The following is a 27,339-nucleotide window of genomic DNA, read 5'->3' as shown; positions in this document are numbered from 1 at the left end:
AGGTGTAGTGGACAGCGAAGAAGGTTACCTCAGATTACAACAGGATCTTGACCAGATGGGCCAATGGGCTGAGAAGTGGCAGATGGAGTTTAATTGCTCCAAAAGCTTGTACTTTAAAATAAACGTGTTGGACTATAACTTGGTGTTGTATTATTTATAACTTTGCCCACCCTAGTCCAACACTGGCACCTCCACATCATGGCCTTTTTGTTACAGTCCACTACCAGCTAACAATGTACAGCAGGGCTTAATTCTGGATCTTTCACAACTTGAATAGCTCAATTAGCATATGGATTAACTCACTGAAGCTATCAAGAAACAAAATCTTATATCATTCATTTTGCATCTCATATTTCTCTTTATTTTTCTTCCTTCTCCTCCAGCAATTTCAATTTGTTTCCTAAGTTTTGCTAATGATTATAACCACAAAGTAGATGACCTTCAAGACAGACTTCATCTTGCGTGTAAAATCTGACCGAGATCCATCAAAATCTCTGACTGACATCCATCTCAAACTGACTGATAAGCATCTCAGCCATATGAGGTGTTATTCTCTTCTATTCCCATTATCCTCCTATCAACAGTTTCAACTTTACATGAAACACACTGTCCCACTCGATAGATCCATGATTGCACTCAGGAACTAATATTACACAACTGGGCAGCACAGAAGGTGATAATTTGACCCATTGTGCCTGTGATGGATGGCTCTTTGAAATAACTCCAATTTCCCCAGTACCTGAGTTTTCTTTCCCAAGCATTTATCCAATTTGCTTTCAAAAGTTCATATAAAGTTTGCTTCCCTCAAATGTTTCCAGTTGAACATTCCATATCCTCTATATAAGACATTTCTTCAACCTCTCCTTTTATTCTTTAAATGCTTGTCCTTTAGTTACCAAATTTTCAGGAGGATTGGGCAATCAGCCATGGCTCAGTAGGTATCTCTATTGTCCTCTTTGTTGGAAGCTCATGAGTTCAGGCACCCCTCCCAATTTGAGAATCTAATCCTGACAATCCAGTATTGAGGGAGTGCTAAACTGCTGGCAGCGCTGTGTTTCAGATGAAATGTTAAACCAAACTCCTTTCAGATGAATATACAAGATCACATGGCACAAATCAAAGAACAGCAATGGAGTTCTTCCAGAGGTCCTTGCCAATATTTATTCCTCAACTAAGCCTTTATCCTCGGTTGGCAATGGCTAGCACGTGGGGACACAGCTTTATATAGATAGATATAGAACAGATGACAGGGGTAGTTCTTTAATCCGAGAGTAGTAGGGATGTGGAACGCACTGCCTGCAACAGTAGTAGGCTTGCCAAATTTAAGGGAATTTAGATGGTCATTAGATAAACATATGGATGAGAATGGAATACTATAGAATAGAGAGCTTCAGATTAGTTCCACAGGTTGACGCAACATTGAAGGCCGAAGGGCCTGTACTGTGCTGTAATGTTCTATGTCTAAAATAGCTGAAAATGTGTTGCTGGAAAAGCGCAGCAGGTCAGGCAGCATCCAAGGAGCAGGAGAATCGACGTTTCAGGCATGAGCCTTTCTGCAGGAATGAGGAGTGTGTGCCAAGTAGGCTAAGATAAAAGGGAGGGAGGAGGGACTTGGGGGAGGGGCATTGGGAATGCGATAGGTGGAAGGAGGTTAAGGTGAAGGTGATAGGCCGGAGTGGGGGTGGGGGCGGAGAGGTCAGGAAGATGATTGCAGGTTAGGAAGGTGGTGCTGAGTTCGAGGGTTGGAACTGAGACAAGGTGGGGGGAGGGGAAATGAGGAAACTGGAGAAATCTGAGTTCATCCCTTGTGGTTGGAGGGTTCCTAGGCGCTCTTCCTCCAACCGTCGTGTTGCTATGGTCTGGCGATGGAGGAGTCCAAGGACCTGCATGTCCTTGGTGGAGTGGGAGTGGGAGGAATTGGGAATATGGGATGGCGTTTTTACAGGGGGCAGGTTGGGAGGAGGTGTAGTCTAGGTAGCTGTGGGAGTCAGTCGGTTTATAGTAAATGTCCATGTTGATTCAGTCACCCGAGATCAAAATGAAGTGTTGAGCCACAGGGTGGTTGGGTTGGTTGGTCTGGTTGTCCCAGAGGTGTTCTCTGAAACATTCCGCAAATAGGCGGCCTGTCTCCCCAATAGAGAGGAGGCCACATCGGGTGCAGCGGATGCAGTAAATGATGTGTGTGGAGGTGCAGGTGAATTTGTGGCGGATATGGAAGGATCCCTTGGGGCCATGGAGGGAAGTAAGGGGGGGAGGTGTGGGCGCAAGTTTTGCATTTCTTGCGGTTGCAGGGGAAGGTGCCGGGAGTGGAGGTTGGGTTGGTGGGGGGTGTGGACCTGACAAGGGAGTCACAGAACGCTGATAGGGGAGGGGAGGGAAATATACCCCTGGTGGTGGGGTCTGTTTGGAGGTGGCGGAAATGACGAAGGATGATATGATGTATATGGAGGTTGGTGGGGTGGTAGGTGAGGACCAGTGGGGTTCTGTCCTGGTGGCGATTGGAGGGGCGGGGCTCAAGGGCAGAGGAGCGAGAAGTGGAGGAGATGCGGTGGAGAGCATCGTCGATCATGTCTGGGGGGAAATTGCGGTCTTTGAAGAAGGAGGCCATCTGGGTTGTTCGGTATTGAACTGGTCCTCCTGGGAGCAGATGCGGCAGAGACGAAGGAATTGGGAATATGGGATGGCGTTTTTACAGGGGGCAAGGTGGGAGGAGGTGTAGTCTAGGTAGCTGTGGGAGTCAGTCGGTTTATAGTAAATGTCCGTGTTGATTCAGTCACCCGAGATCAAAATGGAGAGGAATAGGAAGGGGAGGGAGGAGTCTGAGACGGTCCGGGTAAATTTGAGGTCGGGGTGGAAGGTGTTGGTAAAGTGGATGAACTGTTCAACCTCCTCGTGGAAGCACGAGGCCACGCCAATACAGTCATCGATGTAGCGGAGGAAAAGGTGGGGGATGGTGCCAGTGTAACTGCGGAAGATGGACAGTTCCACATATCCTACGAAGAGGCAGGCATAGCTGGGGCCCATGCGGGTGCCCATGGATCCTCCTTTGGTTTGTAGGAAGTAGGAGGATTGGAAAGAGAAGTTATTCAGAGTGAGGACCAGTTCAGTCAGTCGAAGGAGGGTGTCAGTAGAAGAGTACTGATGGTACGGTGGGAAAGGAAGAAGCGGAGGGTTTTGAGTCCTTCATGATGGGGAATGGAGGTGTACAGGGACTGGATGTCCATGGTGAAGATAAGGTGTTGGGGACTGGGGAAACGAAAATCACACCCCCCACCAACCCAACCTCCACTCCCGGCACCTTCCCCTGCAACCGCAAGAAATGCAAAACTTGCGCCCACACCTCCCCCTTTACTTCCCTCCAAGGCCCCAAGGGATCCTTCCATATCCATCACAAATTCACCTGCACCTCCACACACATCATTTACTGCATCCACTGCACTTAATGTGGCCTCCTCTATATTGGGGAGACAGGCCGCCTACTTGCGGAACATTTCAGGGGACACCCGGACCAACCAACCCAACCACCCCGTAGCCCAACACTTTAACTCCCCCTCCCACTCCACCAAGGACATGCAGGTCCTTGAACTCCTCCATCGCCAGACCATGGCAACACGACGGCTGGAGGAAGAGCGTCTCATCTTCCGCCGAGGAACCCTCCAACCACAAGGGATGAACTCAGATTTCTCCAGTTTCCTCATTTCCCCTCCCCCTCCAACCACCACCAGGACCGCATCTCCTCCACTTCCCGCTCCTCCGCCCTTGAGCCCCGCCCCTCCAACCGCCACCAGGACAGAACCCCACTGGTCCTCACCTACCACCCCACCAATCTCCATGTACAGCGCATCATCCGCCGTCACTTCCGCCACCTCCAAACAGACCCCAGCACCAAGGATATATTTCCCTCCCCTCCCCTATCAGCTTTCCGTAGAGACCACTCCCTCCGCGACTCCCTTGTCAGATCCACACCCCCCACCGACCCAACCACCACTCCCGGCACCTTCCCTTGCAACCGCAGGAGGTGCAACACTTGCGCCCACACCTCCCCCCTCACTTCTCTCCAAGGCCCCAAGGGAAACTTCCATATCCGCCACAGATTCACCTGCACCTCCACCCACATCATCTACTGCATCCGCTGCAGCCGGTGTGGCCTCCTCTATATTGGGGAGACAGGCCGCCTACTTGCGGAGCGATTCAGAGAGCACCTCTGGGCCACCTGGACGAACCAACCCAACCAACCTGTGGCACAGCATTTCAACTCCCCCTCCCACTCCACCGAGGATATGCAGGTCATTGGACTCATCCACCGCCAAACCACAACAACCCGACGGTCGGAGGAGGAGCGTCTTATCTTCCGACTGGGAACCCTCCAACCGCAGGGGATGAACTTGGACTTCACCAGTTTCTTCATCCCCCCCTCCCCCCACCTTGTCTCAGCCGGATCCCTCCAGCCCGGCACCGCCTTCCTGACCTGCAGTCTTCTTCTTGACCTCTCCGCCTCCATCCTACTCCGACCTATCACCCTCACCTTGACCTCTTTCCACCTATCACATTTCCAACTCCCCTCCTCCAAGTCCCTCCTCCCTACCTTTTATCTTCTCCTGCTGAACACTCTCTGCTCATTCCTGAAGAAGGGCCTGTGCCCGAAACGTCGAATCTCCTGTTCCCTGGATGCTGCCTGACCTGCTGTGCTGTTCCAGCAATAAAGTTTCAACTTTGATCTCCAGCATCTGCAGACCTCACTTTCTCCTCATTTCCCCTCCCCCCACCTTGTCTCAGTCCCAACTCTCGAACTCAGCACCACCTTCCTAACCTGCAATCTTCCTGACCTCTCCGCCCCCACTCCCACTCCGGCCTATCACCCTCACCTTAACCTCCTTCCACCTATTGCATTTCCAACGCCCCTCCCCCAAGTCCCTCCTCCCTACCTTTTATCTTAGCATACTTGGCACACTCTCCTCATTCCTGAAGAAGGGTTCATGCCCGAAACGTCGATTCTCCTGCTCCTTGGATGCTGCCTGACCTGCTGCGCTTTTCCAGCAACACATTTTCAGCTCTGATCTCCAGCATCTGCAGACCTCACTTTCTCCTATGTCCTAAAATAAATGATCTGGTCATTTCTGTTGTAACAACTTGCTATACACAAATTGACTGCTGTATTTCCTATATTATACAACAGTCACTATAGTTCATTGCTTATATAGCAATTTGGGGGTCACAGACTCCCTACAGAGCATAAAGATCCAATAAGCCTACACTTACCAACAAGTAGTATTTCGCCCATACCCAACAAATCCTTATAACCCCACACTGGGATATTTTACCAGGGCTAACCCGCCTAACCTGCTTATCCAGGAAATTTCTGGCATAGCCAATCCACATAACCTGCACAACTTTGGACTGTGAGAGGAAACCAGAGCACCGGAGGAAACCCATGTAGACATGGGGAGAACGTACAAACTCCACACAGACAGTCACCCGAGGCATGAGATGTCCTTAAGTCATCATATATGCTGTGTAAACACATACCTTTCTTTCCTCTCTCCCAGGCCTGAAAATGATTTTGCATTTGGATGAAAATGAGTATAATCCATTTCTGGTCACCTCAATGGGGGGAACAATTGTCATTCATGATCAGAATGAAGAGCCCTTTGTGGAAGACATGGGAATTGAAGTACAGACAGCAACGGAGACAGCTATGGGCCTCGAAATGGTAAAGCAACAAATTGGAGCTTTGTTGAGGAGGGTTGGGAATTAAATATCATGCGAGAGCTGATGATCACAAACAGATCAGCCATGATCTTATTGAATGACAGAGCAGTCTTAAAGGGCTCAATGATCTACCTATAATTCCACATTGACAGGTGTCTCAGCAAATCTCATGGCTACAAGGTCAGGGCTGTTTTATTCAGAGAAAAAAGGGGAGATTTTGAGGTTAATAAAAACTGGAAAAGTTGGAGCAACTCAGCAATTCCTGCAGGATCTGTGGAGAGAGGAACTGAGTCAAAATTTTGAACCATATACAACTCTTCATCAGAATTCAAAGTTTGAGCTTATCTGACCAAAGATTCTTAAAAGAATGGATAAAACTGTTGTGCTGCAATTTAAAAATGTCGTACATTAGGATTAAGAATTGGAGTGAGACAGAGATGATGTTACGGAATTCCTATAGAGTGTTAGAACATAGAACATAGAAAAATACAGCGCAGTACAGGCCCTTTGGCCCTCGATGTTGCGCCGATCCAAGCCCACCTAACCTACACTAGCCCACTATCCTCCATATGCCTATCCAATGCCCGTTTAAATGCCCATAAAGAGGGAGAGTCCACCACTGCTACTGGCAGGGCATTCCATGAACTCACGACTCGCTGAGTAAAGAATCTACCCCTAACATCTGTCCTATACCTACCACCCCTTAATTTAAAGCTATGCCCCCTTGTAATAGCTGACTCCATACGTGGAAAAAGGTTCTCATGGTCAACCCTATCTAAATCCCTAGTCATCTTGTACACCTCTATCAAGTCACCCCAATGGCTCTGCAATCTCCTCCCTTGTTTCCCAGAGAATCCTAGGATAAATGCCATCAGGCCCAGTTAATTGTATTTTAATTGTGTTTGATTGTCAGTGATGGGCAGAATCTATGGTTTCACCTCAGCATATCTTTAAAAAAGATACACTTTCAAAAGGCACTGAAACTGGAGGTGATTGAGTTTAGTTGATGCTGTAATGTTTAATTCTTTAATTAAATTGCCTCCAGTACTATCTTTTACCAAGTAGCTTTCCAGAATGGAATATAGAAATGCAGCCAGCATAAATGGACTGAATCGATGTGCTTTGAACAGAGAGAGGGAAGGGGTGGGAAAATGAATATACTTGTTTGCTTGACTGAGATTAGTTTTTTTGATGGACAAACAGAGAAGAGGTGTGATTGCTGAGGGTTATGTGGTTGATGTGGTTCCAAATTCCAGCTGACCTTTGATAAAATGTTACAAAGCAGGCTTGACAGCAAAGTTCACACCCATGGACTAAAGGGGATAGTGGCAACATAGATACGGATTTGGTTGAGAGACAGGAAACAGAGTAGTGATGAAATGTTGTTTTTCAGACTGATGGAAAGTATTTGTGGAGTTCCTTATCTGTCAGTATTGCTTATTTTGAAATGTATTAATGACCTACGCTGGGTACAGTTTCAAACTCTGCAGATGGTACAAAACATTAGAAGCATTGAGGGGAATAGTAACAAATTTCAAGAGGACGTGGACAGACCGGTGAAATGGTTGGGCATGTAACATATAAAATTTAATGCAGGAGAGTTTGAAGCAATATATTTTGGTTATAAGAATGAGAAGAAGCAAAATAAAATTTAAAACAAAGGTTTCACCACTTACATTAGTGTCTCACAATCACATCATTGCTGCATGAATTCTCTTCTGTGATGCTTATTTTAAGACTTGTAGGACCTGATGTTCTTGGTTTATGATTGTGCATCTTTTTAATGCAATTAAAGTTGGGATTTCTAAATAGACTGCAAAAGAAAGCAAGCTATGGTGAACCTTTATAAAACATTGGTTCATCTGAGGTGAGGAGCTGAATCCAAACTACAGACATTGAGCTACATCAGGAAAGGGAGAAGTTACCTGGATGCTTGCTTCAAGAAGCAGTCACACTTCTTATATTAGATCATTCAGTTTTGGTCTGGAGACACCAGGCTGAATGGCCTCCTTCTGTGCTGTAACCATTCCATGTTAAATGATATGATTAATTCACTTGGTGTACAGAGGCTTGCCAAATCATGCTAAATTCTCTCTAGTGCATTGACACATGTTTAAGAAAAAAACTGCACAAGCATACACTAAGTGACGATGGTTTTGTTGACTGTAATTTACCTCTTTCGGAAATTTCTAGGGACTACACTGTTTTCCAAACAGTCGTGTTTTGCTGTTTTATTTAGACTGTATTGAAGAGGCTGAGCAGTCCATATAGTGACTGTACAATAGACGGAGCTGACGTTCTTGTGACAAACCTTTACAACAAGACCTATTCATTGCAGGTAAGACTTCAACTCATTTTCAGGGAAGAGACCATGGTCAGGAAGGTGTCAACTATGGCCAGTCATGCCCCAGAGGGGTCCAGAATACTATTCAGATAGAAATGGAGAGGGAGACACATCAATGCACTATACATTCTTCATAACCTTCAAGAACATCAAGAATATCATGAACCTTGATATTCTTCAAGGTCTTTGAGGAGGAGAACTTGCTGCAGCTGAAACTCTTCATGGTGGAGCCATTGTTGGTTTACATCAAAATATGGATGGTGATAGTGCCCTTGTACAATATCCACCTTGCCATCTTGGAAGTGTGTATATTCCAAACTAGGGCATATCAAGAAATGGTAGGAGGCACTGGATATCGCAAAGACAATGGGCTGTGACAACATTCTGGCATTAACATAGAAGACATGTGCCCTAGAACCTTCCATGCCTCTAGCAAGCTAGAAAGGGAGCATGACACAAGACCATAAGATATAGGAGCAGAATTAGGCTATTTGGCCCATAAAATTTTATCATGGCTGATATGTTTCTCAAACCCATTCTCCTGCCTTCTCCCTGTAATCCTTGATCCCCCTACCATTCAAGAACCTATGTTGCTCTGTTTTAAAAACACACAATCTTCTGTGGCAATGAGTTCCACAGGTTCACCATCTTATAACTGAAGAAATTCCTCCTTATCTTCATTCTGAAGGGTTATTCCTTCACTTTGAGTTTGTGCAGTTGAGTCCTAGTCTCTCCTACTAGTGGAAACATCTTCTCCAGATACAACCTGTCCAGGTCTCTCAGTATTCTGTAAGTTTCAATTAGGTACCCCCTTTTGCTTCTAAACTCCATTGAGTATCGACCCAGAATCCTCAACTACTCCTCACATGACAAGTCCTTCATTCCTGGGATCATCACTGTGAACTTCCGCTGGACCACCTTCCCCTTCCCCCCACCCCACCCCTCCACCCTAGGACATCTTTCTTTAGATACGTGGCCCAAAACTGCTCACATTATTCCAAATGCAGTCTGACCAGAGCCTTATACAGCCTTAGCAATACATCTCTGCTCTTGTGTCCTAGTCCTCTTGAAATGAATGTTAACATTGCATTTGCCTTCCCAACTGCCACTGAACCTGCATGTTAATCTTAAGAGAATCCTGTACTAGAACTCCGAAGTCCTTTTGTGATTCAGATATCCAAAGTGTTTCCCCATTTACAAAATAGACAATGCTTCAATTCTTCGATCAAAGTGCAAAACATCACATTTTTCCACACTGTTTTCCATCTGCCACTTCTTTACCCACTGTCCTAGCTTTTCCAAGTCCTTCTGCAGCCTCCTCAGTTCCTCAACACTACCTGTCCCTCTACCTATCTTTGTTCACATCTCAAACCACCAGCAAGAAACCACACCCTTACAACAGAGACAACAAGTGCTTTTTAGATAAGGAAAGGGAAGGATGACACTTGAGAAGGAGTCACAATGCTGTAGGGAACTGGAGACAACACCGAGGCACAATCCATTGTGGACAGTGAAATGGGAAACATGCACTAACTACGAAGCAGCGAGACAAGCACATCCTCACTCTGGAGCAGTAAAATTCTCAGCTCGGGGAAGCAGGGAACAGCAATGCCCTCAAAGGGGAACTAATATGGGAGGAGAACAGTCAATAGGGAATAATCCAAACTTTGCATAGACCAAACAATGCCATCTGGACTGGACAAATGGAGCAGACCAGAATGGCTTCCTTGACCCACAAAAAGTGAAATAATTTGTGACCACTCTGGGAGTACAGAAGATGACTGCAATTGTAAAAGACAAATGGTGACATTTCTAAAAATGGTTGTTCAGATGACATCAGTTAACATGCATAGTGTTATGCCTATTAGACAATGTGTTTCAACTTTGAATTACCTGACCAAGACTAAAGCTGACTAGCTGCTTCTGCAGTAGGATGTGATACAGCTCTTTGCTCCTACATCCAGTAATCACAATGGTGGTCGAAGATGCCATCAATCTGGTACCTCTGCTGGATGTATTCTGCTCTAGCGATACACATCCACCATCTCCAAAATTAAGGAGAAGATGGATAGACGCCTCCTCATAACTCCTCAAATCCTGCACTCTGGTTCCTAACATGTATTTCACAGCTCAAAATAGCAAGCACTGGTCACCCTTCACCTCCAGTCGCTTCTGCCAATGTCCAGACTGGTCATTCTGGAAAGTGACTTCAACTGCATCATCATTGTTGCCGTTGGATGATTCAGCAGGGCCAACAGCACTTTGGACATCATGACTAGACTACTGATGGAAACAATGGAAAGAATAGTGACAAGTTGCATGTCTTCAGCCAGCTTGCAAATGGACTATAGTACTGACTGACCTGGTCAAGATAATATTATCTGTTTGTGTCCTGTGCTTTAAGGCTTGGATCCACCAGTATCAGACAAATGTTCTTCTCTGACCACTGCCTCCTACTGGCTGACTGCCACATACAGTAAGACTAGACAGTTAGCAGATGGACATAGAAACTGAATGTGAGTCTGCTGACCCAAGAAAACATTCGAGAACTTAAGAGGATTTCAATGTTTGGAAAGCCATGAAACCCCCTTTGAATCTCAGGACATTGGTGGGAAGCAGTCAAAGTGAACCTGAGGAAGTTCTTCACCTTCAAAGGTTTTCAGAAGATGATAGAGAAGCAAAGGGAATCACAGAATGACAGAATTGTAATGGTGTAGAAAGAAATCATTAGGTGCCAACTCCGGAAAATCATGCAAAATATGGTCTGGATGAAGTCAATGGGAATCAATGTCAAGGGGAATCTCCAAGAAGCAAAGACTAGGCCCGTTGTTCGATTCAGAGGATTTAAAAATTATCTTCCAGTCCAAAGTCTGCTCCATGGTACAGGCAAGGACAAATTTGTGTTTCTTCTTTCAGAAGGTACATTAGGAGCGTGCTATGATTAGCAGATTTTTCCTGAAGGAAGAAGATGGCTGTTTAATGTCACCACAGTCTGACATTTTGAGGATTCCCTTTAACATAAATCTCAGACAGCACATTCTCCCAGTATTCCAGTCCTTGATCCCAAAGGTCTTGGACAGCAGCTTGTGGGAGAATATGGACAAGCTTCTAACTCTGGAAGAGCAAGACCAATGAGTATTTTGATAAAGCAAAAAGTCACAGGAGCGATGAGCTGTATTCATTTTTACTAGATTTGCTTGGCAAAGACATGCTGGAGGTGTACAAGACTAGCAGTGTGTCTGAATCCATGAGGTAAGGCATCATCACTCTCATGAACCAACAGAGGGAGGAGAAGGAGGAAATTAGTAGCACAGTAAATCACTTTGCCAGCTCCTGTGATGGAGTAAGTATGCATGGTAAAGGTAAGGGTGTTACCTTAGTGGGAGTTGGGATATCAGGGTGCCAGGTAAGTGTATGTGTGCTTAGGATAGATCAGAGATTGAGGGCATGTCAGGTCTAGCAGCAGTAACATTGATGGATTTGATGGGTGAAACACATCTGAGAGGGGTTCAAAGGCAGGAGTGTGGGTGTGCCTTTGTTCCAGGGCAGATCAGGCTAACAAAGGGACAGAAATGGAGCAAGAACTATTGATGTCAGAGGGTTGTCAGATCCAAGGGTGGTTTGGGGAGGTATGTTGGGGCAGATCCAAGTGGACAGTGTAGCTGGGCCTGGGGTCCACCACTGGGGATGGGAAGGAAGAAGGTGTTTGTTCTGAGGGTGTCGGCACATGACGTAGGTGGAATGACATCCAGGGAAGCAATCAAACCTGTGGTAGAGGGGTGCGTTGACTCGGGTCAGGAGTTTGTCAGGTCCTGGAGGGGGGAAGGTGTTGATGTTTAGGCCATTGTCCAGTCAAGTCTTGGATATTGTAGCCAAGAGTGGGGTAAAGTAATCAGTTTCAGAAGGGTAGGCCAGCAACGGTGTGGGGGGGCAGGGGAGTGTCAGGTCCAGCAGGAGGAGGGGGCTGCATTATCATGGGGGAGATGTTGTCAATGGTCTAGAAGATGTAAGGCACGTAGTAGGAGGATGATGTACATGGGGATCATCAGTGATGAGTCAGGGTTCAGTTTAATAGTTACCAAGGAGTTATGATGAGTTTTTAATCTTTTTCCTGGTTAATTATTAAGCTTAAGAAAGTCATAATTCCAAATTCTATAAATGTAATTTTATGGATGGTTCTAGATGGAAGGGAGTTTGCCCATCAGAAAGTTCAATTTCCCAGATATCCTCCATACAGTCAGCTACATCGGCAATTCCATATGATCCCAAAGTATAACTCTAGCCTGTGCTGCCCCAATATCAATTTGACCATTAAAGTATCTGTGCTGTTGTCTATATCGGAGTTTATATCTATTACACTTCTGGAATTCCCAATTTGAGATGTTATCATTCTTGGCTGTATATGTTGTGTAAATATTAAGTCTATTACAACTGTATCAAGTGGAACATGCTGTATGGGAACAAGTTTCTTGAAAATATGTAATGTTCAAATTAAAATGTTTTGTCATGTATTTTTGGCCAATCTTATAATTTTTGGGAAATAAAAGGCAAAATAGACCTAATGATTAAGGATAAAGTTTGCACCTTAACCTATGGCTTATTTTCTGATTTGCACACAGATGTGCCTGCACTCATGTTTTCAGATGGAGATGATTCGTAGGTGTGGCTGTGGCCATTATGAGAAGCCATTACCAGTGAAAGCAGAGTATTGTAACCACAAAACCTACCCAGGATGGAGTGAGTTCACACTTCCCCAGTCTGTAGATTTTTTTCACTTGGGTAGAATTTTATCCCAGCCAAAGATGATCATATAGAGAATCCCTTTGAAATAATGTAGCCTCTAAGTATTTGGATACGGTGGTCATTCACACAAGGTCCACACAAACAGTCACAAATTGAATTGCTGATTCATTCCTTTTGAAACTAATGATTAGGGGAAGAATGTCCAGCAGGATGTTTGGAGAAAGGGTGAGGGGTATTTAAAATTGTTGCAGGATTTAACCAGAGATTTGGTAAAAGGTAACGCTTCTGAAAAGATTCATGTTGAAGCTGCAATCATTTCCAGCCAATCTAAGGATGACACATAGCCGTAAGATGGAGAAGAAGCAATCTAGCAATCTGATGGCAGCAGACACATCATCTCTGACTCCTAATACCCTTTGTGATTGTACCTAATTGTCCATGTACCTTGTATCTATTGCTGGAATGCAATAAGTTACATCTTCTTGTTCCTCCTCTTGCTAAGACTCAATAATGTTTTATACTCTACCACTGCTAATTTGGTACCTCTTAGACTTAGTATAGAAAGAAGGACTCTTTGCTGATCAGTGGGCTTTGCATGAGCATGAAGGCCATCATCAAGGCCCTCAGTTTAATTTTGATAAGTTTCTGTTTACCTTTAGACTTTTTGTTACAGTGCCACATCAGTAGCTAACTAACCTACTAATGTCTAATTACTCAGAAAGAAAATTCTTCTGCAATTAGTGGCCACCAATGGGGCTGGGTTCAGTCATCATCCCATAAAATGATATTCTAATTTAAATTTGAGAAGTTTCCTTAGAAATTTTGATTTTCTCGACAGTGCCCCTGAGAGGCTAAATTGTTAATTTTGAAATAGTAGAAAGGAGGATTGGTGGCAGAAGTCTGCCCCAGTCACAAGTCACCGATGGTTGGTATCGAAACATATGACTTGAGAAGTTACTTTGTGTATTTGGGGGACAGTGGGAGGACTGGGTGGAATAGTCCAGAACTAGGGTTAATAATCTTCAAATTAAAATTTGGCCAACTTCAAAATTGAAATAAGGAAGCACTTCTTCACATAGGTATAGTGAGAATCTTAAATTACATAGACTTAACTCTATATTTATAACAAGCAAGAATATTGTTGTACATGTGACTGTTTAAGAAACTGCTTTTGTTTTCCCACAGTTTTCTGCTATTACAGGCTGCACAGCCAGTTTATTCAGGAGCAGTTGGTTTGCCAGAAGACCTGTCGACCTGCCTGTCAGTAAGTTCCTGAGGCTCAAAACCTGACAATCTTTCCCCAACTCTGAGAGACTGGACAGACTCATGAAAGATACAGAAGTGCAAATATTCCCCATTGCAGTTACAACACTGTTCCTCCTCAGCACTCAATACAGAGAAATGTATTTCCCCCTCGATATTTAGATTATCAGACTGTCCGAATATTTAGTAAAGAATGCTGGAGCAAATTACTGCAAATTCTAGAATCTGTACTGAAATCAAAAAATGCTGGAGATCACAGTGAGTCAGGCAGCATCCATGGAGAGAAAGCAAGCTAACATTTCGAGTCTAGATGACCCACTATGATCTCCAGCATTTTTGTTTTCAGTAAAGAATGCTGTCTGCAACTATTTTTCAGTTCAATACTGTTCTTGTTTTGATATCTGGTTAGATGTTGCTTCTGCCAGTGCAGAGTCAGCATCCAGATAAATTTATCTATTTTTCTTTTTATTAGTTTCTGACTCACTCAGGTAATACTTTGTGTGGTCTTTCTACAGTTCCAAGGAATGGACAATGACCATGAGTGTTGCTCAGTGGCCTTCATCAGCATCTGAGGTGAGATGTATCAATTCTCTGGGACCTGGATTATTCATTTATTATTGGATTGTATTGAATGAGAAATGAGTTTAAAAGAAAGCATTGTTTAGCAGTCGAGTTGAACAGGTACCAGTAAAACATTCATTCGCAATCAAACATAAACAAATAGATATTCAATTACCCACAATCTCTCTCACATCCTGACTTACTCAGACACTTAGACATAAACATACAGCTCAAAATACATGCAAATCTATAACAAAGATACACACAGATCCAGGGATGCAAACAAAAACACAAGCGAGAGAAAGGAGAGCGATTCAGAAGGCGGTATTGAGCTAATGCTTGGCTGAATGTGATGATGACATTATTTTACTCCATTGTCCTTCTTCAAATAGGAGTGGACTCTTCGTCTTCTGAGTTGGGAAAAAGGGATCCCTGGAAACAGAACTTTAAGAAAGTAAGCTCTAAGTTGTTAACTTGTCCAAATTTCCTGAGGGAGCTGCATTGCACAACACAAAATGGACCTTCCCGCTAATTCTTCATCTGAATCATATTTCTTATTCACACACTCTCTCTCTCTCACTCTCTCTCTCTCACAAACTCTCTTACTTATACATACACGCTCACATTTTCACACTCTAACTCACGATCTATCTCACTCACACTCTATTTCTCATTCACTCTCTCACTCACGTGTTATTACTCACATACTCTCTCACACACACACACAAAGACACACAGACGCGTATGTGCGCACACGCTATCCTACACATACTATCAACACAGTTACACTCTCATATGCCTATAAAATTAGCCAAGTGTTTGTAGTGTTCAGCAGAAACTCCTGACACCAAATGTTCAACAAACAGATGGGAAGGAAGATTATCCATTGGGATTATGTGCAATGGGAATGAATGGGAATTGATTTCCTTTCTTAACAGTAATATTTGCACTTCAAGCAGTACTTCATTACCTTTAAATAATTTAGGGCATTCTGAGGTTGTTTAAGGCACCATATACAACATACCTTGACATTGCAATCAATGAATCCCCACTCTCACTGGAGCTTACCACTGACCAGAAACTGAACTGGATCAACTAGGTTAATATTGCAGGTGTAAGTGCAGTGAGTAAATCAATTCCTGTCACACCAGTGTTTGTCCACCATCCATAAGACACAAGTCAGGAGTGTGATAGAATACTTTCCTCACTTGCCTGGATGGGTGCAGGTCCAACAATACTCAAGAAACTCAACTCCATCCAAAACGAAGCAGCCCTGAGGATTGCTACCTCAAAGGGGTGGCACGGTGGCTCAGTGGTTAGCACTGATGCCTTACAGCACCAGGGTCGCAGGTTCAATTCCAGCCTCCGGCGACTGTGTGGAGTTTGCACGTTCTCCCCGTGTCTGCATGGGTTTCTCCGGGTGCTCCGGTTTCTTCCCACAGTCCAAAGATGTGCAGGTTAGGTGAATTGGCCATGCTAAATTGCCCGTAGTGTTAGGTGCATTAGTCAGAGGGAAATGGGTCTGGGTGGGTTACTCTTCCGAGGGCCGGTGTAGACTAGTTGGGCCGAAGGGCCTGTTTCCACACTGTAGGGAATCTAATCTACCATCAACATTCACTCTCTTCACCATTGATGAACTATGGAGGCAGTGTGCACCAGTCACAAATTATATTGCAACAACTCACCTAGTTTCCTTTGTCAGCAACTTCCAAACATGTGGTCTCTGCCACTTAGAAGCACAAGGGTAGCTGATATTTGGAAATCTGCAAGTTTCACTCCAAGTCACACACACCAACCTAACATGAAAATATATCACTGTTCCTCCACTTCAGTATATAAAAATTCAGCACCATCCTCCCTAACAGCACTGTGGATGTCCCTGTACAACAGAGATTGCAGTGGTTCAGAAAGGCAGATCAAGGGCATGTCAGGGTGGCAACAAATGCTGGCCCAGACAGTGACACTCACATCCCATAGGGAAAAAATGCAAGTCTTTCTTCCTTGACTGGAAATCCATACAATAAGAGTAAATGAGCGGGATCTAGCATATTTCTCATCTTTATGCCTGCGTCCATTGGGCCTGTATATAACAGAGGGCACAGATTTCATGATCTTTCTTTGATAGGAATGAGTTGGCCAATCTGAGCGTCTTCTACAAAGATCTCAATCAGAGGAACATCTCTGAAATAGCTGCAAATAATGTAAGTATTGAAACCTACATAATGGTCTGTAAAGCTTATTGTGCCTTCCTGAGCCAAATGGAGAAGGAAGGTCTCAGGTTTGCTCATCATTCTGTGCTGAGCAAAATGAACAACAGCACAGTCTCACTGCCAATGGCTTAGTGATTGGAAAATTGGTAACAGTTCCCATCTCAGTGGTACAGGCACCTCAACACAGCAAATTGTATGTATATGAAAAATTCCTAATGCACTTCACAATGTCATCAAACAATATTTTTTAAGACTGGACCAGTTCAGTTCTGTCACTGGTGACTCAGGCTGTTGAAAGTGGGGAATTCACCAGTGATAATGCTATTGAATGTGAAGGGGATGATTATTACCTGACACTTGTGTGAATATAAGATGTAGGAGCAGGAGAGGGCCATTTGGCCCCAAAAACATTGTCCCACCATTAAACAGGACCCCAGGCCTGAACCCATCTTTCACGCTGGCTCCTCAACGCCCTCAACTCCCTGACATTTTAAATGGGGATATAGTGATGGTTGAGTGAGTGGGTAAAACCTGGCACATAGAGTTGAATGTAGGGATGTCTGAAGTCAGGTACTTTGATAGGAAGAATTAAAATGCAAATATTAGTTAAATAGAGAAAAACTCCTAAAAAAAACAGTGCTGAGGGATCTGGGTGTTTTTATGCATGAAACACACTAAGCTAGCATACAGGTGCAGCAAGTAATTAAGAAGGCGAATAGAATTTTGGCCTTTATTGCCAGGGTATTGGTGATATTGGTAAAAACAGTGAAGTCATGTTTCAAATGTACAGGGTGTTGGTAAGGCCACACCTGGATGCTGTGTAAAGTTTGGTCCCTGTATTTGAGAAGGATTACTGGCACTCAAGACAGGTCAAAAGAAATTCACTAAGCTGATTTCTGGGATGAAAATGTTGACTTATCAAGAATGACTACCTGTAAACATTTTAGGCCTTTATTCGTAACAATTTAGAAGAATGAGGGGATGATGTTATTGAAACAATTAAAATTCTGAGAGACCTTGACAGGATACATGCTGAGAAGATGTTTTCACCAGTGGGGAAATCTTGAACTAAGCAAAATAATTACAGGATAAGGGGACAATCACTTATTACTGAGATGGGACAGAATTTCTTCTCCCATAGAGTAGATGATGTCTGGAATTCTCTAAACCAAGAGCTGTGGAGGCTAGATCACTGAAAATATTCAAAGAGGAATTAGATAGACTTCTAAAATACAGAGCAACCTCTGTATCTGTGGAATCGTTTTTCACAGTTTCAGTTACCCGCGACCCGAACACATTATAGGAAACCTTCCGGAACCAGACTGGGGACTGCCGGGAAGGTAAATTTCCCAATGAAATGAATGAGTTTGCATGTATCCATGGTTTCAGGCTTCCATGGTAGGTCTTGGAATGTATCCCCAGTGGGTATGGGGGACTACTGTATCAGGGAGTTGAGGGCGATGAGGAGCTAGCGTGAAAGATGAGTTCAGGCCTGGGGTCCTGTTTAATGGTGGGACAATATTTCAGGGCTGAATGGCTCACTCCTGCTCCTACATCTTAAGTACACACAAGTGTCTGGAAATAATCATCTCCCCTTCACATTCAATAGCATTATCACTGGTGAATTCTCCACTTTCAACAGCCTGAGTCACCAGTGACAGAACTGAACTGGTCCAGCCTCATAAATACTGTGGCTACAAAAGCAGTCAGAGGCTAGAAATCTGGAGCAAAAGATTTACCTTCCAAAGCCTGTCCATCATTTACAATGGACAGCTCAGGAGTGTGATGGAACACTCCCTACTTGTTTCAATGGGTGCAGCTCTAACAACACTCAGGAACTTTGACACCCCCATGTGGAACTGCACAAGATGGGTGAGATACTAAACGAGTATTTTGCATCTGTTTTTACTCTAGAGAAGGATACTCAAGCTAGTGAACTTGTGAAAACAAATAGCGATATAATGAAAAGTGTCCATATTACAGAAGAAGAGATGCTGGACATCTTAAAATGCATAATGGTTGATAAAACCCCAGGACCTGATCAGAGAAGCTAGGGAAGAGATTGCTGGGACCCTTGCTGAGATATTTGTATCATCGACAGCCACAGAGGTGCAAGAAGAGTGGAGGTTGTCTAATATGGTGCCATTATTTAAGAAAGGTGGTAAGGAAAAGCCAGGGAACTATAGACCAGAGAGACTAACATCAGTGGTGACTAAGTTTTTAGAGGGGATTCTGAGGAACAGGATTTACATGTATTTGGAAAGGCAAGGACTAATTCAGAATAATCAACAAGAGAACTAGCCATTTGGATACAAAATTGGCTTGAAGATAGAACTCAGAGGATGGTATGGGAGGCTTGCTTTTCAGCCTGGAGGCCTGTGACCAGCAGTGTGCCAATGTTCCGCAAGAATTGGTGCTGGGTGCACTACTTTTTGTCATTTATATAAATGATTTGTATTTGAATGCAGAAGATATGGCTAGTAGATTTGCAGATGGCACCAAAATTGGAGGTGTAGTAGACAGCGACAAAGGTTACCTCAGATTACAATGGGACCACTGGGCCAAGGAGTGGCAGATGGAGTTTAATTTAGATAAATGTGAGGTGCTGCATTTTGAAAAGGCAAATTAGGGCAGGACTTATACACTTTATGGTAAGGTCCTGGGGAGTGTTGCCAAACAGAGATGCCTTGGGGTGCAGGTAGACAGAGACGAGAGTAGACAGGGTGATTAAGAAGGCGTTTAGTATGCTTTCCTTTGTTGTGGTTCTGTTCGCCGAGCTGGGAATTTGTGTTGCAGACGTTTCGTCCCCTGTCTAGGTGACATCCTCAGTGCTTGGGAGCCTCCTGTGATCTTTCCTCTGGCATTTGTAGTGGTTTGAATCTGCTGCTTCCAGTTGTCAGTTCCAGCTGTCCGCTGCAGTGGTCGGTATATTGGGTCCAGGTCGATGTGCTAATTGATTGAATCTATGGATGAGTGCCATGCCTCTAGGAATTCCCTGGCTGTTCTCTGTTTGACTTGCCCTATAATAGTAGTGTTGTCCCAGTCGAACTCATGTTGCTAGTCATCTGCATGTGTGGCTACTAAGGATAGCTGGTTGTGTCGTTTCGTGGCTAATTGGTGTTCATGGATGCGGATCGTTAGCTGTCTTCCTGTTTGTCCTATGTAGTGTTTTGTATAGTGCTGGAAGAGATTTTGTACACTACATTGGTTTTGCTCATGCTGGGTATTGGGTCCTTCGTTCTGGTGAGTTGTTGTCTGAGAGTGGTTGTTGGTTTGTGTGCTGTTATGAGTCCTAAACTACGAAAGCAACCACCCCAAAACACACAAAAGAAGTTGCATCAAGACACTATTCAAAAGGGCCACAACACACTGCAGTACACCAGAACTGCAAAAAGAGGAAGAAGAACACCTATACAATGTATTCTGCAAAAATGGATACCCGCGCAATTTCATCAACAGATGCCTAAGGGAAAGTCAATGGAAGGAGGACATGCCGCAACCCAAAGGACTTGCCACACTACCATACATCAAAAGCATTTCCAAACTGACAGCCAGACTACTGCGACCACTAGGACTCATAACAGCACACAAACCAACAGCCACTCTCAGACAACAACTCACCAGAACGAAGGACCCAATATCCAGCATGAGCAAAACCAATGTAGTGTACAAAATCCCATGCAAGGACTGCACAAAACACTACATAGGACAAACAGGAAGACAGCTAACAATCCGCATCCATGAACACCAACTAGCTACAAAACGACACGACCAGCTATCCTTAGTAGCCACACACGCAGATGACAAGCAACATGAATTCGACTTGGACCACACTACTATTATAGGATAATCCAAAAAGAGAACAGCCAGGGAATTCCTAGAGGCATGGCACTCATCCACAGATTCAATCAATAAGCACATCGACCTGGACCCAATATACCGACCACTGCAGCGGACAGCTGGAACTGACAATCGGAAGCGACAGATTCAAACCACTGCAAATGCCGGAGGAAAGATCACAGAAGCGCTTCACAGGAGGCTCCCAAGCACTGAGGATGTCACCTAGACAGGGGACGAAACGTCTGCAACACAAATTCCCAGCTCGGCGAACAGAACCACAACAACGAGCACCCGAGCTACAAATCTTCTCACAAACTTTGAATGCTTTCCTTTATTGGTCAGTGCATTGAGTATAGGAGTTGGGAGGTCATGTTGCGGCCGTACAGGATAATGGTGAATAGAATACTGATTCAATTCTGGTCTCCCTGTTATAGATAAGATCTGAAATTTGAAAGGGTTCAGAAGAGAATTACAAGGATGTTGCCAGGGTTGAAGGGTTTGAGCTCTAGGGAGAGGCTGAATAGGCTGGGTCTGTTTTCCCTGGAGCATCAGAGCCCAAGGGGTGACCTTATAGAAGTTTATGAATTCAAGAGATGCATGGATAAGGTGAATGGTCAGGGTAGGGGTGTCTTAAGCTCGAGGGCATAGGTTTAGGGTGAGAGGGGAAAGATTTAAAAGGGACCTAAGAGGCAACATTTTCATTCAGAGGGTGGTGCATGAATGGCACGAGCTGCCAGAAGAAGTGTTAGGTGTGTGTAAAATTACAACATTTTAAAGGCACCTGGATGTTTTTATGAAGAGGAAGGATTAGAGGGACATGGGCCAAGTGCTGGCAAATGGGACTAGATTGATTGAGGCTATCTGGTCAGCATGGAGGAGTGGGACTGAAGGGTCTATTTCCATGCTGTGCTGCTCTATGACTCTATGACCATCCACGAAAAAGCAACTGATTTGATTGGCTCCCCATCAGCCACTTGGAACATTCACTCCATTCCCCACCAGCAGTGGCAGCAGTATACAATCTACACAATACACTGCTGGAAAGTAGCAAGACCCCTTTGAAAGCACCTTCCTAGCTTCCAAACTGTGCCACCAAGAAGGACAAGGGCAGAAGATGCCTGCAAAGACACCACCTTTAATTTCCTCTCCAAGCCACTCACCATCCTGACTTGGAACTAGATCACTGTTGGATCACAATCCTGAAGCTCCCTTCCTAATGGCACTGTGTGTCTACCTACATCACATGGACTGCAGTTCTCCAAGAAGGTACTTTTTTAAAGAGCAATTAGTGATGGGAAACAGATGATGCCTAGTGAATAAAGTCCACATCCTGTCAAAGAATTTTTTAAAATGTCAGTCCAGTGTTCTGATCAGGATATCCCCATCTGCAACTTGCAGACATCCCGCTCCCCCAGTTCAAGTTACTGTCATTATCTCTGCAGTTAATCTAGTATCTCTACTCTCTCATCCCAGATTGTCACTTTATTGTCGAACTTTGGAGGCCAGCTGGGTCTGTGGTTGAGCTGTTCAGTTGTTTGCATCATCGAGTTTGTGGAGGTGTTCTTCATCGATATGTTCATGATCATTGTGCGGAAATGCATTCAGACTATACGCAAGTGGTGGCAAAACAAACAGGAGGAGATCCCTCCAACCATCAGTAATACAGCTCATGGATCTCCTGTCTACATAAGTGACGAAGACCCACCAACTTTCAACACTGCCCTGCAGCTGCCTCGAGCACATGTCCAAGACACACTTCCCCCCACTTACGAGACCTTGCGCATACACAGCAGTTTCAGTCCTGACACCTCCACCATGGAGTCTAGCAAGCACTGACTGCAGCATTGCAAAGGTTTTTGACTGCAGTACTGTATATACTTTTGCTTAGCTGTAGAATGATGCAACACAGGAGGAGTGGGGAGCCAGTCAGTTTTGGGTAAGCTCAGGGAGAGGTGAACCAGTGCAGGGGGAGCCAGAGTAGGGTGAACTTAGGGAATATGAGCCAGTGTAGGAGTAGTATAGGGACAGGAGAGCCAGTGTAGGAGTAGTATAGGGACAGGAGAGCCAGTGTAGGAGGAATATAGGGACAGGAGAGCCAGTGTAGGAGGAATATAGGGACAGGTGAGCCAGTGTAGGGTGAGCTTAGGGACATATGAGCCAGTGTAGGAGGAATATAGGGACAGGTGAGCCAGTGTAGGAGGAGTATAGGGACAGGTGAGCTAGTGTAGGAGTACTATAGGGACAGGTGAGCCAGTGTAGGAGGAGTATAGGGACAGGTGAGCCAGTGTAGGAGGAGTATAGGGACAGGTGAGCTAGTGTAGGAGTACTATAGGGACAGGTGAGCCAGTATAGGAGGAGTATAGGGACAGATGGGCCAGTGTAGGGTGAGCTTAGGGACAGGTGAAGCAGGAGAGGGAAAAATGAACAAGTATAGGGGGGTATAGGGTAAGGTGAACCAGTGGGGAAATGATGGACAGGGAGAGGTGAGCCATGGGGGAGGGGTGTATAGGGAAAGGTGAGCCAGTGGTGAAGGGGTGTACATGGAGTGGTGAGCCATGGGGGAGGGGTATACAGGGAGAGGTGAGCCAGGGGGGAGGGGTGTATAGGGAGAGGTGAGCCAGTATAGGGAGACGTATGGGCTAAGGTGAGCCAGTGAGGGGGGAGAGTGTTGTTTAGGGAGAGGTGAACCACGGGGGAGGGGTGTATAGGGCAAGGTGAGCCATGCAGGTGGGGTGTATAGGGAAAGGTGAGCCTGTGTAGGGAGCGGGTATAGGATAAGGTGAGCCATGTGGGAGGGGTGTATAGGGTAAGGTGAGCCATGGGAAAGAGGGAAATAGGGTAAGGTGAGCCAAGGGGGAGGGGTGTACAGGGAGAGGTGAGCCATGGGGGAGGGGTGTATAGGGAGAGGTGAGCCATGGGAAAGGGGTGTATAGGGTAAGGTGAGCCATGGGGGAGGGGTGTAGAGGGAGAGGTGAGCCATGGGGGAGGGGTGTATAGGGAGAGGTGAGCCATGGGGGACGGGTGTATAGGGAGAGGTGAGCCATGGGGGAGGCCTGTATAGGGAGAGGTGAGCCATGGGGGAGGGGTGTATAGGGAAAGGTGAGCCATGTGGAAGGGGTGTATGGGGAGAGGTGAGCCATGGGGGAGGGGTGTATGGGGAGAGGTGCGCCATGGGGGAGGGGTGTATAGGGAGAGGTGAGCCATCGGGGAGGAGTGTATGGGACGATGTGAGCCATGGGGGAGGGGTGTACAAGAAGTGGTGAGCCATGGGAAAGGGGTATATAGGGAGAGGTGAGCCATGGGGGGTGGGGTGTATAGGCAGAGGTGACCCATGGGGAAGGGGTGTATAGGGAGAGGTGAACCATGGGGGAGAGGTATGGGGACAGGTGAGCCATGGGGGAGGGTTGTATAGGAAGAGGTGAGCCATGGGGGAGGGTTGTATAGGAGGAGGTGAGCAATGAGGGGGGGTGAATAGGAAGAGGTGAGCCATGGGGGAGGGGTGTATAGGGAGAGGTGAGCCATGGTGGAGGGATGTATAGGGAGAGGTGAGCCATTGGCGAGGGGTAGATAGGAAGAGGTGAGCCTTGGGGAGGGGTGGATAGGAAGAAGTGAGCCATGTGGGAGGGGTATATAGGAAGAGGTGAGCCATGGGGGAGGGGTGTATAGGGAGAGGTGAGTCATGGGGGCGGGGTGTATGGGGAGAGGTGAGCCATGTGGAAGGGGTGTATGGGGAGAGGTGAGCCATGGGGGAGGGGTGTTTGGGGAGAGGTGAGCCATGGGGGAGGGGTGTATAGGGAGAGGTGAGCCATGGGGGAGGGGTGTATAGGGAGAGGTGAGCCATGGGGGAGGAGTGTATGGGACGAGGTGGGCCATGGGTGAGGAGTGTTAAACAAGAGGTGAGCCATGGGAAAGGGGTGTATAGGGAAAGGTGAGCCATGGGGGGTGGGGTGTATGGGGACAGGTGAGCCATGGGGGAGGGGTGTATAGACAGAGGTGACCCATGGGGAAGGGGTGTATAGGGAGAGGTGAGCCATGGGGGAGAGGTATATGGGGACAGGTGAGACATGGGTGAGGGTTGTATAGGAAGAGGTGAGCCATGGTGGAGGGTTGTATAGGAGGAGGTGAGTCATGGGGGGGAGGGGTGAATAGGAAGAGGTGAGCCATGGGAGAGGGATGTATCGGAAGAGGTGAGCCATGGGGGAGGGGTATATAGGGAGAGGTGAGCCGGGGAGAGGGGTGTATAAGGAGAGGTGAGCCAGTATAGGGAGACATATGGGCTAAGGTGAGCCAGTGATGGGGGAGAGTGTTGTTTAGGGAGAGGTGAGCCATGGGGGAAAGATGTAGGGTAAGGTGAGCTATGGGGGAGGGGTGTATGGGGTAGTGAGCCAAAGGGGTGGGGTGTATAGGGAGAGGTGAGCCATAGGGGTGGCGTGTACAGGGAGAGGTGTATAGGGAGTGGTGAGCCAGTATAGGGAGACGTAGGGGCTAAGGTGAGCCAGTGAGGGGGGAGAGTGTTGTTTAGGGAGAGGTAAGCCACGGGGGAAGGGTGTAAAGGGCAAGGTGAGCCATGGGGGCGGGGTGTATAGGGAAAGGTGAGCCTGTGTAGGGAGGGGGTATAGGATAAGGTGAGCCATGTGGGTGGGGTGTATAGGGAGAGGTGAGCCATGTGAGAGGGGTGTATAGGGAGAGGTGAGCCATGTGAGAGGGGTGTATCGGGTAAGGTGAGCCATGGGGGAGGGGTGTATAGGGAGAGGTGAGCCATGGGAAAGGGGTGTATCGGGTAAGGTCAGCCTTGGGGGAGGGTTGTATGGGGACAGGTGCGCCATGGGGGAGGTGTTTAAAGGAAGAGGTGAGCCATGGGGACGGGGTGTACAGGGAGAGGTTAGCCATGGGGGAGGGGTGTATAGGGAGAGGTTAGCCATGGGGGAGGGGTGTATAGGGAGAGGTTAGCCATGGGGGAGGGGTGTATAGGGAGAGGTTAGCCATGGGGGAGGGGTGTATAGGGAGAGGTTAGCCATGGGGGTGTGGTGTATAGGGAGAGGTGAGCCATGGGGGAGGGGTGTGTAGGGAGAGGTCAGCCATGGGGATGGGGTGTATAGGGAGAGGTGAGCCATGGGGATTGGGTGTATGGGGCGAGGTGAGCCATGCGGGAGGGGTGTATGGGGAGAGGGGAGCAAGGGGGGAGGGGTGTATAGGGAGAGGTGAGCAAGGGAGGAGGACTGTTTAGGGAGAGGTGTATAGGGAGAGGTGAGCCAGCATAGGGAGACGTATGGGCTAAGGTGAACCAGTGAGGGGGGAGTGTGTTGTTTAGGGAGAGGTATACCACAGGGGAGGGGTGTATAGGGAAAGGTGAGCCATGGGAGAGGGGTGTATAGGGAGAGGTGAGGCATGGGGGAGGGATGTATAGGGATAGGTGGGCCATGGGAAAGGGGTGTATAGGGAGAGGTGAGCCATGGGGGGAGGGATGTATAGGGAGAGGTGAGCCATGGGGGGAGGGATGTATAGGGAGAGGTGAGCCATGGGGGAAGGGAGTATAGGAAGAGGTGAGCCATGGGGGAGGGTGTATAGGAAGGGGTGAGCCATGGGGGCGGGGTGTATAGGGATAGGTGGGCCATGGGAAAGGGGTGTATAGGGAGAGCTGACCCATGGGGGGAGGTGTGTATAGGGAGGGGTGATCCATTGGGGATGTGTGTATAGGAAGAGGTGAGCCATTGGGGAGGGGTGTATAGGGAGACGTGAGCCACGGGGGAGGGGTATATAGGGAGAGATGAGCCAGGGGGGAGAGGTGTATAGGGAGAGATGAGCCAGGGGGGAGAGGTGTATAGGGAGAGGTGAGCCAGGGGGGAGAGGTGTATAGGGATAAGTGGGCCATGGGAAAGGGGTGTATAGGGAGAGCTGAGCCATGGGAGGAGGGATGTATAGGGAGAGGTGAGCCATGGGGGAGGAGTGTATAGGGAGAGATGAGCCATGGGGAGGGGTGTATAGGAAGAGGTGAGCCATGGGGGAGGGTGTATAGGAAGGGGTAAGCCATGGGGGCAGGGTGTATAGGAAGGGATGAGCAATGGGGGAGGGGTGTATAGGAAGACGTGAGCCATGAGGGAGGTGTGTATAGGAAGAGGTGAGCCTTGTGGGAGTGGTGTACATGGAGTGGTGAGCCATGGGGGAAGGGTGTATAGGGAGAGGTGAGCCAGAGGGGAGGGGGTGTATAGGGAGAGGTGTATAGGGAGAGGTGAGCCAGTATAGGGAGACGTATGGGCGAAGGTGAGCCAGTGAGGGGGGAGAGTGTTGTTTAGGGAGAGGTGAGCCACGGGGGAGGGGTGTATAGGGCAAAGTGAGCCTTGGGGGCAGGGTGTATAGGGAGAGGTGAGCCATTGGGGAGGGGTGTACAGGAAGAGGTAAGCCGTAGGGAGGGGTGTATGGGGAGAGGTGAGCCATGGGGGAGGTGTGTATAGGGAGGGGTGATCCATTGGGGATTGTGTATAGGAAGAGGTGAGCCATTGGGGAGGGGTGTATAGGGAGACGTGAGCCACGGGGGAGGGGGTATATAGGGAGAGATGAGCCAGGGGGGAGAGGTGTATAGGGAGAGGTGAGCCACGGGGGAGAGGTGTATAGGGAGAGGTGAGCCATGGGGGAGGGCTATATAGGGAGAGGTGAGCCATGGGGGAGGGC

At 46.8% G+C, this 27,339-nt stretch overlaps 1 protein-coding gene across 2 annotated transcripts in view; it reads left to right on the top strand.

The window, feature by feature from the left end:
- Positions 1-23,158, top strand: part of LOC122560396 (epithelial sodium channel subunit gamma-like) — a 47,775-nt gene extending 24,617 nt beyond the window's left edge. For both annotated transcript variants that reach the window (XM_043711027.2, XM_043711028.2), the window contains 8 exons: positions 5,547-5,710; positions 7,949-8,047; positions 12,673-12,790; positions 13,982-14,060; positions 14,575-14,632; positions 15,013-15,074; positions 16,746-16,821; positions 22,144-23,158. In XM_043711027.2, the coding sequence (XP_043566962.2) occupies positions 5,547-5,710; positions 7,949-8,047; positions 12,673-12,790; positions 13,982-14,060; positions 14,575-14,632; positions 15,013-15,074; positions 16,746-16,821; positions 22,144-22,506 (1,019 nt within the window). In that variant the 3' untranslated portion in view covers positions 22,507-23,158. The remainder of the gene's footprint in view (positions 1-5,546; positions 5,711-7,948; positions 8,048-12,672; positions 12,791-13,981; positions 14,061-14,574; positions 14,633-15,012; positions 15,075-16,745; positions 16,822-22,143) is intronic.
- Positions 23,159-27,339: the final 4,181 nt, after the last annotated feature.

The sequence above is a fragment of the Chiloscyllium plagiosum genome, unplaced genomic scaffold (assembly GCF_037043375.1).
Source record: "Chiloscyllium plagiosum isolate Xiang-an unplaced genomic scaffold, Cpla_swu_hap1 HiC_scaffold_20, whole genome shotgun sequence".
Taxonomy (NCBI): Eukaryota; Metazoa; Chordata; class Chondrichthyes; order Orectolobiformes; family Hemiscylliidae; genus Chiloscyllium; species Chiloscyllium plagiosum.
This window is presented reverse-complemented; position numbering and strand designations above follow the sequence as displayed.